The sequence below is a fragment of the Oncorhynchus mykiss genome, chromosome 4, assembly GCF_013265735.2.
Source record: "Oncorhynchus mykiss isolate Arlee chromosome 4, USDA_OmykA_1.1, whole genome shotgun sequence".
In the NCBI taxonomy this organism is placed as follows: Eukaryota; Metazoa; Chordata; class Actinopteri; order Salmoniformes; family Salmonidae; genus Oncorhynchus; species Oncorhynchus mykiss.
The window spans coordinates 37,220,527-37,233,803 of NC_048568.1; the positions used below are offsets into that span (position 1 = coordinate 37,220,527).

Here is a 13,277-nt window from a genome sequence, read left to right on the forward strand (position 1 = left end):
AGATATAGGTGCTTTATTAGATATATGTGCTTTATTAGATATAGGTGCTTTATTAGATATATGTGCTTTATTAGATATATGTGCTTTATTAGATATAGGTGCTTTATTAGATATAGGTGCTTTATTAGATATAGGTGCTTTATTAGATATAGGTGCTTTATTAGATATATGTGCTTTATTAGATATATGTGCTTTATTAGATATATGTGCTTTATTAGATATATGTGCTTTATTAGATATAGGTGCTTTATTAGATATAGGTGCTTTATTAGATATAGGTGCTTTATTAGATATAGGTGCTTTATTAGATATATGTGCTTTATTAGATATATGTGCTTTATTAGATATATGTGCTTTATTAGATATAGGTGCTTTATTAGATATAGGTGCTTTATTAGATATAGGTGCTTTATTAGATATAGGTGCTTTATTAGATATATGTGCTTTATTAGATATAGGTGCTTTATTAGATATAGGTGCTTTATTAGATATAGGTGCTTTATTAGATATAGGTGCTTTATTAGATATATGTGCTTTATTAGATATATGTGCTTTATTAGATATAGGTGCTTTATTAGATATATGTGCTTTATTAGATATATGTGCTTTATTAGATATAGGTGCTTTATTAGATATAGGTGCTTTATTAGATATAGGTGCTTTATTAGATATATGTGCTTTATTAGATATATGTGCTTTATTAGATATATGTGCTTTATTAGATATATGTGCTTTATTAGATATAGGTGCTTTATTAGATATAGGTGCTTTATTAGATATAGGTGCTTTATTAGATATAGGTGCTTTATTAGATATATGTGCTTTATTAGATATAGGTGCTTTATTAGATATATGTGCTTTATTAGATATATGTGCTTTATTAGATATATGTGCTTTATTAGATATAGGTGCTTTATTAGAGAGGGTGAGAGGGTTCAGAAAATATTTTCCTTTCAAATACTTAAACTGGGCTCAATAGAGTTTGCCTGGCGCAATGGAACCAACAATCGTCCCATAATTACACCCAGGCAGGTTCAATCACGTCTACAACATGTTTTGGGAGAACACCTATTGTTTGAACCCAGGTGTGGGTGGAAGAGACCTGGAAGGATGACAGCACAGGCCATTTACTATGGTGGATCAGCGAGCTCAGACACTTTTATTTAAGGAGTGTTGTCTGACCTAGGACAGTCCATCTTTTTGATGAGTGGGTCAACAGACACTTTTTCCTCTCTTTACAAAGTTCAGAAAAGGTATGAAACAAAGAAAGTGGAGGAAGATAGATTGTTTCCAAGGGGGTTGCGGACCGATGGTATTGCAGGGCAGATAAAGTCTCCTGGGGTAAGTGGTGTAGTTTTAGCTCTAGTTGTGTATTCTTTGTTCACCCTTACGCAAATGGCCCCCATTTATCTTCATTAACAGTTTGATCAGGTGAATTTCAGGGTTCAGCAACCCTCACAATGCTGTAAGAAACCCCCCCCCCCCCCCCATCTCAATCTCCTGGGTCAGCAGGAAATGCTCCTGCTTCTTATGCTCAACATTCTGCTGTTGATCTTGATGTTGTATAGCTTCTCATTTCTCCACAGTAGAGGATCCTGCTTCTGAGACCAAATGGAATCCATCCAGCTCTCTCTCTTTCATGTTGATGTTGAGTAGCTTCTCATTTCTCCACTTGTTGTTTAATCTTCTCTCCTGTCTTCTCCCCAGGCGTTGGAGGCCATCAGTGAGGTAGGAGATATATTACAGCTGAAGTATTCTAGACACCAGAGACGTCCTCATCTCCCCTCCTCCCTGGGTTCATGGTCCTCTGAGGAGAGTCTGCTCCAGGAGCCCAGCCACATCAAGCCTTCTGTCATGTAACTAACTGAAATTGCCTACACTGGTGTAGGGTCAAGTTGCCTCTAGATGCTGATCTTGTCAGTTTAGTATTTTTCCTCACTAATAGTTGTTGTTAGGATTGGGGGATGGAAAGCTGATCCTAGATCTGTACCTAAGTGAAACTTCACCAGGTCTGAACAGTCACCATGTGCCCAGAGGGTTTTCATAATGCATCTTAACTTATTGTGACTTCATTTTTTTTTTTGAGTTTGTACCTTAATGTTGAGTCTTAAATATGTCTTTGTGCATTATGGGGTCTTCCAATGCAATAATAACAAGATTACATTGACATTGTAGTAATTTCGAAGACTCTCTTATCCAGAGCCACTTACTGGAGCACCTTGCTCAACGGCACATTGACAGCTGTTTCACTGATTCGGCTCAGGGATTCGAACCAGCTACCTTTTTTAGCTTACAGGCCCAACACTTTAAACCAATAGGCTACCTGCTGCGGTTCTTACATGCATTTTCAGCTTTTAAGATAGATAGGTTTTAATATTAAAATATACAGTACCACTTGTTTGGTTATACCAATGGTTGGTTACTGGCCGGAGTTATGTAACAGACAAAGTAAATAAATAATATCTATCATTCCTTACGTTAGTAGAGCACTGTTGATATGGGTAAAATACCCCATCCCCACCTAAATATAGGCCTTCATATCACATGGGGTACATCAAGTGTCAACCTTTTTATTTTATTTAACTTAAACCTTTCCACTCTAATCAGTGTTTTATACTTGAATATTGTCATTGGGTCCTTTCTCTAACCAAATATATGTATTGTACATTATCTACTGTTTATACTGTAAATTAACATGTCAACATCTTCTTTGACTTAACATCGTAGCTAGTCACCAATCACAGAGCTGCTTTCCATGAGTAGTCCTAGCTCTCTCTGTAATCTACGTATCACACCTGGCTCATGTTCATTAGGGCACGTCTCTGCCAAAACAAGCATTTCTTATTGGACAAGCCCTGGTAGTCCCTCCCAGTTTCAGTTAGTTTTTGTTCCATTTTGTGCCTAATGAACACGACTTTGTTCCAAAAAGATCTGTTGAGATATTTAGAATAGTAGGGGGGGGATCCCTTTGAAGAGCCGACCATGTGGTGAATGTTTTTTTTTATTTTCTATCATCTTTTTCAGCCTTTAATATTTAGTGTTCTTTACACCTGTGCTGGAATAACTTGAACTCATATGTCTTAAACAGAGTCTTTAACGTATCCATGAATGAAGATGCTCTAATACTGCTATAGGATAAATAAGAGCCAGGTCGTGTTGTGTGTTTCTTAGGATCGGCTTCCTGGAATAGAAAATACATATATTTCAATGGAGATTCTTGCCTTCATCTGTGTGCGGGAAACTGCCCGTTACTGAAGACACATGTCATGTGAATATCTAACGGTATATCTAAACCTAAGTGCTTATACTATTATTAAACAACCCAGCGCTGATGTCTTCTTCCTGAACAATGACACGCTGGGTGTAATGTAACCACACTGTCTATCTGTACGTATGACCATGCTGCATCCTAACCATGCTTCTCTGATGTACAGATATGTCCTTATTCGGAAAACACTTCCTATGGATACCCTCTTTATAAGGTATTATAAGTGCATCCATAATGCCTTATGAGCTATGCATTATAATGCCTTATGATCTATGTATAATGCCTTATGAGCTATGTATAATGCATTATAATGCCTTATGAGCTATGTATATTGCATTATAATGCCTTATGAGCTATGTATATTGCATTATAATGCCTTATGAGCTATGTATATTGCATTATAATGCCTTATGAGCTATGTATATTGCATTATAATGCCTTATGAGCTATGTATATTGCATTATAATGCCTTATGTATATTGCATTATAATGCCTTATGTATATTGCATTATAATGCCTTATGTATATTGCATTATAATGCCTTATGAGCTATGAATATTGCATTATAATGCCTTATGAGCTATGTATATTGCATTATAATGCCTTATGTATATTGCATTATAATGCCTTATGAGCTATGAATATTGCATTATAATGCCTTATGAGCTATGTATAATGCACAAAATAGGTTTAATACAGGACGTTTTTCTATTTATTGCAAATTCCCTATAGTATTTCAATCTGCCTTGTTTTGGGGAAGATGTTTCTAATATAGTATCTCTGTGGGTTGCAGCTCTATGTTCTACAGCAGTTCTTCTAAATTCCATTTAAAGTCAGCCATTTCAGGAAGTTACATTTCATGGAATTTCAGTTTGGAAATGTTTATTCAGAAAATTCAGAAAACTATTAGAATTGACCTCCTGAATTGACTTGATTTGTAATGGAATTGACCCCCAACCCTGTTCCAGAGTACCTATGTACGTGTGTTTTTAATAACTGACATGTCTTCAGTGCTAGTACTACTGATGGGCATTGGAAATGCAAAGATGATGTAGCCTCACTGAAACGACAGGCTTTACTGCTGGCTAACGACAGGCTTTACGGCTGGCTAACGACAGGCTTTACGGCTGGCTAACGACAGGCTTTACGGTTGGCTAACGGCTGGCTTTACGGCTGGCTAACGGCTGGCTTTACGGCTGGCTAACGACAGGCTTTACGGCTGGCTAACGACAGGCTTTACGGCTGGCTAACGACAGGCTTTACGGCTGGCTAACGGCAGGCTTTACGGCTGGCTAACGACAGGCTTTACGGCTGGCTAACGGCTGGCTTTACGGCTGGCTAACGACAGGCTTTACGGCTGGCTAACGGCAGACTTAACGGCTGGCTAACGACAGGCTTTACGGCTGGCTAACGAATGCTTGGTTTGAAGGAAGCGTCTTTTTACCGCCGACTGTCTCACAATGATTCTTCTTATCTGATATGGCATTCCAGAATTAGCTGATTTTGTTTTGGCTGGCTTGTATATTTATTTTATTTGTGTAAATTATATATTTGATTTTCAATGGGACAACCTATGGGTCATTTCAAGTGTAATATTGTGATAAGTCAAATATCCGGTTTGTAGTTGAGGTGTGTGAGTGTAGAAATGTATCGAACAGAACTGAGGCTAGCACTGTGATCATTCCACCACTACAAGCTCCTTTTAAACTATCTCTTGACATTTTAAAGTGTCTAGAATTTGTTTAACAGTAAAACTGAAACCTTGTTGATTCTGCATTGTATTTAGTTCAAGCTGGGTGGGCCCATGTAGTTAGTCTCTCTTGGTCCCGAATGGCACTCTTTTTTTCCTATAGTGTACTACTTTTAACCACAGCCTTAGTCAAAAGTAGTGCACTATAAAGGCAATGGGGCACAATTTGGGATGCCTGCTCCGTATCCTGTTCCCATCTCTATTGAGACAGGATGTGATTGCTCATATCCAGCAACATGATCTCAGGAAAGCTTTTTACATTTCTACAAAGCAAATAACATTTAGCTTCATATGTCATTAATCACTGGCCCATTTTTTTTTTAAAGCAAATGTGTTTTTAAAATGAAAAGATTAAAAAGTTCTTTGATGTAAAATGACATTGTTTAACCAGCAATGGGAGAGATTTGTGAACTGACCTACTATGTACGCGGCTGTATAAATCCTGTATGTTATCAGTAGGCTTTTAGCCTTGGCAAGTTCAATGTTTGGAGATAGTTAGGGTTGAAAGATAAACCATTTGAGGTTTTTGAAGCAATGGTGTGTGTTAAACCGTGCTGTTGGAAACGGTGCTGAGATTAAATCTGTCTTTGTTTGTATCAAGCTCTAGGTTAGATTTGTCTTTTGGCCAAGGTCTATACACATACGCACGATGTGTAATGTCATCTATCGGAAAGTCTTTACAGAATGAATACCATTAAATGACTTACAACCTGTTTGTATCTTAAAGAAGACATCTCTTGATTTATTCTGTTTTATTTGTTACACACACTATTAAATGTATCTATCACTATGACTAACACCAACACCTGTATTTCTATTGAAAATGATAGAACAAATGATTGTGTGTATCCTTCTCATTGTTGAGTTAAGCAAATATATGCATCTCTCATTGAAAAAACACCTACCTGTATGATTCAACATATCCTATTTAACATTGTTAGTCCGTCCCAAAAATGTCTCCAGTCTTTTTTGTTCTTTCCTTGAGCTGATTATTTTTGAAATACCCCCCCCCCCTCCCCTCCTCTGTTCTGTCTTAACAGCTGTGGCTATTTATCTATTATTCTGAGAACAAATGTGTTCACGATCTGTCTAGATGCATTCCACACAGAACTAATTTGTAGTCAATTTAGAACTGTACAACTCACTGTAGATGCGCCCGCTTCGATGGGGCCAGAAGCCATGCTTTGTTACGATTCTGAATGGCAACAATGCAAGAAGCTGTCGTGTGGGGAATTGTAGGTGGCTCTTTTCGTCTAGTTTTTATCTTGTTCGACAACTCAGACATGCGTCGCATGTGGCAAGGACTACAGACGATCACACCCAAACAATACAAATGCAGCTGTGTGGTGCCCACTGAAGCCTTCCTCCCAGCCAAACTTAACACATTCTGTGCTCGCTTCGAAGGCAGACAATACTGAGCCATTCAGGAAGACTCCCGCTGCTCTTGACGTCTAGGTGCTTTCGCTATCCAATGCTTATGTGAGGAAAACGCTCAAAAGAGTGAATACTCACGAAGCCGCTGGCACCCAGAGTGTGTGCTGACCAGCTTGCAGGCATATTCTCCGCTATCTTCTCAGACCCAATCAAATTAGCCTACCGCTCCAACAGAACCATGGAAGATGCCATTTCCATCACACGGTCGTAACACATCTGGACAAGAGGAACACCTATGTGAGAATGCTGTTCATTGACTACAGTTCAGCATTCAACACTATTGTTCCCTCCAAGCTCAGAGCCCTGGGTCTGGATACCACCCTCTGTAACGGGATCCTGAACTTCCTGAAGGGCAGACCACAGGCTGAGGATTGGCAACAACCCCTCCACATGGACTCTTAATACAGGGTTGGTGACGACACCATGGTTGTAGGCCTGATAACCAACAATGATGAGTCAGCCTATAGGGGGGAGGTAAGTGAACTGTCATAGTGGTGTCATAACAACAACCTCTCCATCAATGTCAAACAGAAAGCAGGGGGGGACATGCCCCAATCCACATCAATAGAGCGTCACAAGTTAAGTTCTGACCCTAGTTGTGCACCGACAACATCACCACTCTTGTCGAGAGGGTAAAACAGCATCTCTACTCAGCATGCCACATCGGGTCCTCTCCAAATACTACCGCTCCACCATCCCATCCAGGACATCACTGGTGCCCCCCCCCTATCCAGGACATCGCCGGAACCGTACCTCCCCCCATCCAGGACATCGCCGGAACCGTACCTCCCCCCCATCCAGGACATCACTGGAATCGTGCCCCCCCCCAATCCAGGGCATCACTGGTACCGTGCCCCCCCCCCCCCCCCCCCCCCCCCCCCATCCAGGACATCACTGGAATCGTGCCCCCCCCAAACCAGGGCATCACTGGTACCGTGCCCCCCCCAATCCAGGGCATCACTGGTACTGTGCCCCCCCCCCCCCCCCCCCAATCCAGGGCATCACTGGTACCGTGCCCCCCCCCTTCACCCCCCCATCCAGGACATCGCCGGAACCATGCCCCCCCCATCCAGGACATCGCCGGAATTGTGCCCCCCCCCCCCAATCCAGGGCATCACTGGTATCTCCCCCCCATCCAGGACATCACTGGAAACGTCTCCCCCCCATCCAGGACATCACTGGAAACGGTATCATCAAGGACCCCCATACACCCCGGCCACGAGCTGTTCTCTACCTTAACCGTCGGGCAGATGGTATCGGAGCATGAGGTCTGATACCGACAGGCTCAGAGACAGTTTCTATCTAAAAGGTACATTATTTCCTTTAGGAATGTAGTGAAGTACAGGTCATAAACAGTTCAAAATATAAATGATAAAGTACAGATACCCCCAAAAACTACTAAATAGTACTTTAAAGTATTTTTGCTTAAGTACTTTACACCACTGCCTGTGAGGGTATATGGACAGACATGATTATACAGTAGAACAACCCTGAAAACAGATTGATGGCCTTGATGCTGTTTGTGAACCATAGAATCATGAATCAATGGAGATGTGATGTTTCCTTCCCAACCTGTAGCATCTTGCTTCCACAACACTATCATGGTTATAGGTTTGCCGTGTGCATCCCTGCCAGTTGATAATGCCCTGAATTAAGACCGAGAGCTGAGTCCCTGTGATTTCTATAGTAACTAATAGGTAAGAATGTATGTCTAAGAAGTGTTAGTTCTGCCGGGTTCTCCAAATCTGTGTTGAACTGTAAAAACAAATTGATGTCATCTGTAGAACGCCGTTGATGAAGAAAATTGAGTCAACATCCGAATCCTGTTGATCCATGGTGTTTAAGCTAATCTAATAATGTAAGCAGTTTGAACACACTTGAGTAAAATTCTAGTAAAATTACACATTATATCCATGTGTGATTGAATCGGGGTGCAAAGATAAATCCAGATTCCTATTAATCCACACAGTGATGACGTCACAAATTCCGACTACCTTTTGAGGGATACACATCAGTGATTCTATACTTGAGAAACACACTGTCAAATTGAACTTGTCAATGAAGTTCATAAGCTTGACTGATACACATCTGAAGCTTCTAATGTGTCCCAGAATGAACTTTTATTTTCAAAGAAACCTTGTCTCCAGTGTAGATCTCATCTCAATGTTCTACTCCATCATTTTCCAATTTCCCCCCCCCCCCTTCCTAACAAAATCAACATCCACAGACAAGTTCCTCTTTGATCCAATCCCTTTGTTTGCATCCAACACTGGAGATAGAGGAGCTCGCTCCGGGAAATAAACACGTCAAAAAAACATTCTGCCTGTTCTAATATGGAGGAAGTTTCAGTCTGTTTTGTCTCCAATTGAAAGCAGATTGCTGCTCTACACGTGCTAAAGCTGGGGATCATTCAATCTCTATGGGTCAGCATCTCTATGGGTTCAGCAGCATCTCTATGGGTTCAGCAGCATCTCTATGGGTTCAGCTTTGTAAGATCAGTCAGCGGTCCTGGTACATCAAATGGAAAAACAAAGTCGGCTTCTCTCCTTGGCTGTCTAGCTGGAACCCTGAGAGAGATACCGAGGGCGTCCTTCACTGATCAGGTTCTTGTGAAAACATTACATTTGGTAATGATGCTACTCTGAGTAAAAACACAGGCCTGTCAAAGTTCGCTAATGTGTTTCCTGTTGTGTTTTTGTAATGTAGTGGATGAGTAGAGGCTTAGTGGGAGTTGAGGTGAAGTCAGCCACACAGAGAAACAGAACATTGTACATTAATCGTTTTGCTACTTTACATTTTGTTCTGAACTGCATTTTGTTCATGTGACAAACACACTTTGATTTGACATCAATGTGTGTAAACTGGACTGAATAAGTGTAACTTCAGACCGTCCCCTCGCCCATACCTGGGCGCAAACCAGAGACCCTCTGCACACATCAACAACAGTCACCCACGAAGCATCGTTACCCATCGCTCCACAACAACCGCGGCCCTTGCAGAGCAAGGGGAACCACTACTTCAAGGTCTCAGAGCAAGTGACGTCACCGATTGAAACGCTATTTAGCGCTGCACCACCGCTAACTAGCTAGCCGTTTCACATCCGTTACATAAGGACACCTTCAAACGAGCCAGAAAATGTCTTTATATTAATCGTTGTATTTGTCACGACATTTTTTCACTGAAATACAATAAAAAATATCAAAGGATATACAGACACTTGATATAGTCACTGTTGGGAGTGGTCCTGTCGTGCCGACGTCACCGTGGCGCCAGTGTCTGTCCGTAGTAGAGTTGCAACATTCCTGAAACTTCCTGAATTCCTGAAAATCCCGGTTGAAGAATTCCAGGTTGGATGATTCCTCTCGCAGCATTTCTGATTCCAGAAATTCTCAGCATTTCAGAGAAACCTGGGAAAGTTGTCAGATTTTTTTGCAACCTTAGTCCGTAATAGTGCACCATGTGGGTTTTAGAAAACGGACAATAAATACTGTACAATGCGGTAGTAACACTAGTTTAGGAAATCACAAAAGATCAACCATGCTTTTAAACAGAAACTCACATGATAACATACTTTACAAATGAACAATGCAGCATTTCTGCCAAGTCATCCCTTCACAATTATAATATATAAACGTGGGTATATATGCTTACACACCATCGTTTGTGGTTTTTATACATTAAATAAAAGGCCTTCTTTACATGTCATTCCAAAACTAGATTTCCCGATAAAGGTTTGGAGCGTAAACATTAAGACTATAGGTGTTCCCTCTATAATGAAGCCTTTGCCAATACAACACAGCAACGCAAAAAGCTATTTAAATGGAATTACATTAATTGAAAGACTACATTAAAGACTACATGCCAAATAACGCACAAAGAGAGTAATTTTAAGTGTATTTATCCACTACCCATTTTCCTCTGCAGTTTCCATTTCCCTAACATGTACCATTTATGTGAATGAGCATTCTGAACCACTGGGTCCCGATACTTCTCCACTGTTGAGGTACATGTAAAAATGGACTATATTCTCTAACAACTTGAGTTCCCCTGAGAAAACTGTAGAAACATACATGATTGAAGGTTATCAAGCTGTCATTGTTGAGACTGTGGATCATAAATTCAGTCCAGACCAGATCACGCCACCTTGTAAGAACATCTGGTATGCATGTTATCATGAATTACCATGAATTGCTGGAGGTTGTTGTTCTTGTTTGTCAAGATCTTTAGACCCAATTCTCTCCTCAGCCATAAATATATATTTTAAAGAAGAATCGCTCAAATTCATGCACGTTAGTGCAACGATATGTAGATTCCTCGCCAGTCCCTATCACATCTGAAGTATATTCTCTTAGCAGCATCGTTAAGACTTTTCAATTGGCCAAGACATGTTCCGTCTCACCATTCCCCTCTTCAAAATAAGATTTACCACAGTATCAAACATCTCACATAGCAAAATCATACAAGGAAGTACGTTAACCATACTTATGTTGCTCTGTTCAGCAGTGTTGGGATTTGTTACTCGAAAAGGTTGTATTACTAGTTACATTTAACAAAAGTAACACGTTCCGTTACAATATTACTTTGTGTTACCTTCATTAAAAAAATCTCAATCTCACAATTAGTTGGACTTTCGAAGGGAGAAAGGCGAGCTGCTCACGCTACCAAAAATAGGCTACTTACTAACTCAGGTTGGAGCTGCTTTAGTCTAAAGCTAGTCTAAAGGTGCTGTGCTATCATGTGGGCTACTTAATTAGCCATGTAGACTGTCAGCCAAACGTCTCTACAAACGTCTCTATAATTTCATTGAAAATCTTTCTCTCGAGCCGCCAGTTATGGTTATAGAGCGCAAGTAGGCTACACGGACCCATAATGATGTATAGAGGACACACCTGCCAGTAGACGGGAAAACAGCCCTCTAAGGGCGTTTCTATGGACAGCAGCTGTCATGACATTTCGACAAAACAGGCTTCTCCGCTGCTCGACAACTAAATGAGGAAACGACTCGAGATCGGATCACGGAAACACGTGGCCGGTAGAGATGTGATTCTGAAAGTAACGCATGCGTTGTTTGACAAAGTAAATGTAATAATACACTATATATACAGAAGTATGTGGACACCCCTTCAAATGAATGGATTTGGCTATTGCAGCACTTACTGACAGGTGTCTAAAATCTCCATAGACAAACATTGGCAGTAGAATGGCGTTACTGAAGAGCTCAGTGACTTTCAACGTGGGACCATCAAAGGATGCCACCTTTCCAACAAGTCAGTTCATCAAATTTCTTCCCTGCTAGAGCTGCCCCGGTCAACTGTAAGAGCTGTTATTGTGAAGTGGTCTAGGAGCAACAATGGCTCAGCTGCAAAGTGAAAGCTCACAGACAGGACCACCAAGTGCTGAAGCGCATAGCGTTTATAAATTGTTTGTCCTCGGTTGTAACATTCACTACCGAGTTCCAAACTGCCTCTGGAAGCAACATCAGCACAATAACTGTTCGTCAGGAGCTAAATGAAATGGGTTTCCATGGCCGAGCAACCGCACACAAGCCTAAAATCACAATGCACAAGGCCAAGCGTGGGTTGGAGTGGTGTAAAGCTCGCTGCCATTGAACTCTGGAGCATTGGCAACACGTTCTCTGGAGTATTGAATCACGGTTCACCATCTGGCAGTCTGACATACTGCCCCAATGTATAGTGCCAACTGTAAAGTTTGGTGGAGGAGGAATAATGGTCTGTGGCTGTTTTTCATGGTTCAGGCTAGGCCCCTTAGTACCAGTGAAGGGACCTCGGCGTTACTCTGGACCCTGATCTCTCTTTTGATGAACATATCAAGACTGTTTCAAGGACAGCTTTTTTCCATCTACGTAACATTGCAAAAATCTGAAACTTTCTGTTAAAAAATGATGCAGAAAAATGTATCCTTTTGTTACTTCTAGGTTAGACTACTGCAATGCTCTACTTTCCGGCTACCCGGATAAAGCACTAAATAAACTTCTGTTAGTGCTAAACACGGCTGCTAGAATCCTGACTAGAACCAAAAAATGTGATCTACACTGGCTTCCTGTCAAGGCAAGGGCTGATTTCAAGGTTTTACTGCTAACCTACAAAGCATTACATGGGCTTGCTCCTACCTATCTCTCTCTCTGATTTGGTCCTGCCATACATACGTACGCTACGGTCACAAGACGCAGGCCTCCTAACTGTCCCTAGAATTTCTAAGCAAACAGCTGGAGGCAGGGCTTTCTCCAATATAGCAAAATTTTTATGGAATGGTCTGCCTACCCATGTGAGAGACGCAGACTCAGTCTCAACCTTTTAAGTCTTTAGGACCATGCCTCAGGACTACCTGGCCTGATGACTCCTTGTTGTCCCCAGTCCACCTGGCCGTGCTGCTGCTCCAGATTCAACTGTTCTGCCTGCGGCTATGGAACCCTGACCTGTTCACCGGACGTGCCAGACCTGCTGTTTTCAACTCTCTAGAGACTGCAGGAGCGGTAGAGATACTCTGAATGATCGGCTATGAAAAGCCAACTGACATTTATTCCTGAGGTGCTGACCTGTTGCACCCTTGACAACCACTGTGATTATTATTATTTGACCCTGCAGGTCATCTATGAACATTTGAACATCTTGGCCATGTTCTGTTACAATCTCCACCCGGCACAGTCAGTAGAGGACTGGCCATCCCTCATAGCCTGGTTCCTCTCTAGGTTTCTTCCTAGGTTCTGGCCTTTCTAGGGAGTTTTTCCTAGCCACCGTGCTTCTACACCTGCATTGCTTGCTGTTTGGGGTTTACCAGCTGATGTAAGAAGGGCTTTATAAATAC

General features: G+C 41.4%; 1 protein-coding gene across 1 annotated transcript in view; it reads left to right on the forward strand.

The window, feature by feature from the left end:
* The window catches only part of LOC110517371 (serine palmitoyltransferase 2-like), a 38,264-nt gene extending 32,517 nt beyond the window's left edge, over positions 1-5,747 (forward strand). Inside the window, exon 12 of the mRNA XM_036976211.1 lies at positions 1,708-5,747. Coding sequence (XP_036832106.1) covers positions 1,708-1,860 — 153 coding nt within the window. The 3' untranslated portion in view covers positions 1,861-5,747. The remainder of the gene's footprint in view (positions 1-1,707) is intronic.
* The last annotated feature ends 7,530 nt before the right edge of the window (positions 5,748-13,277 follow it).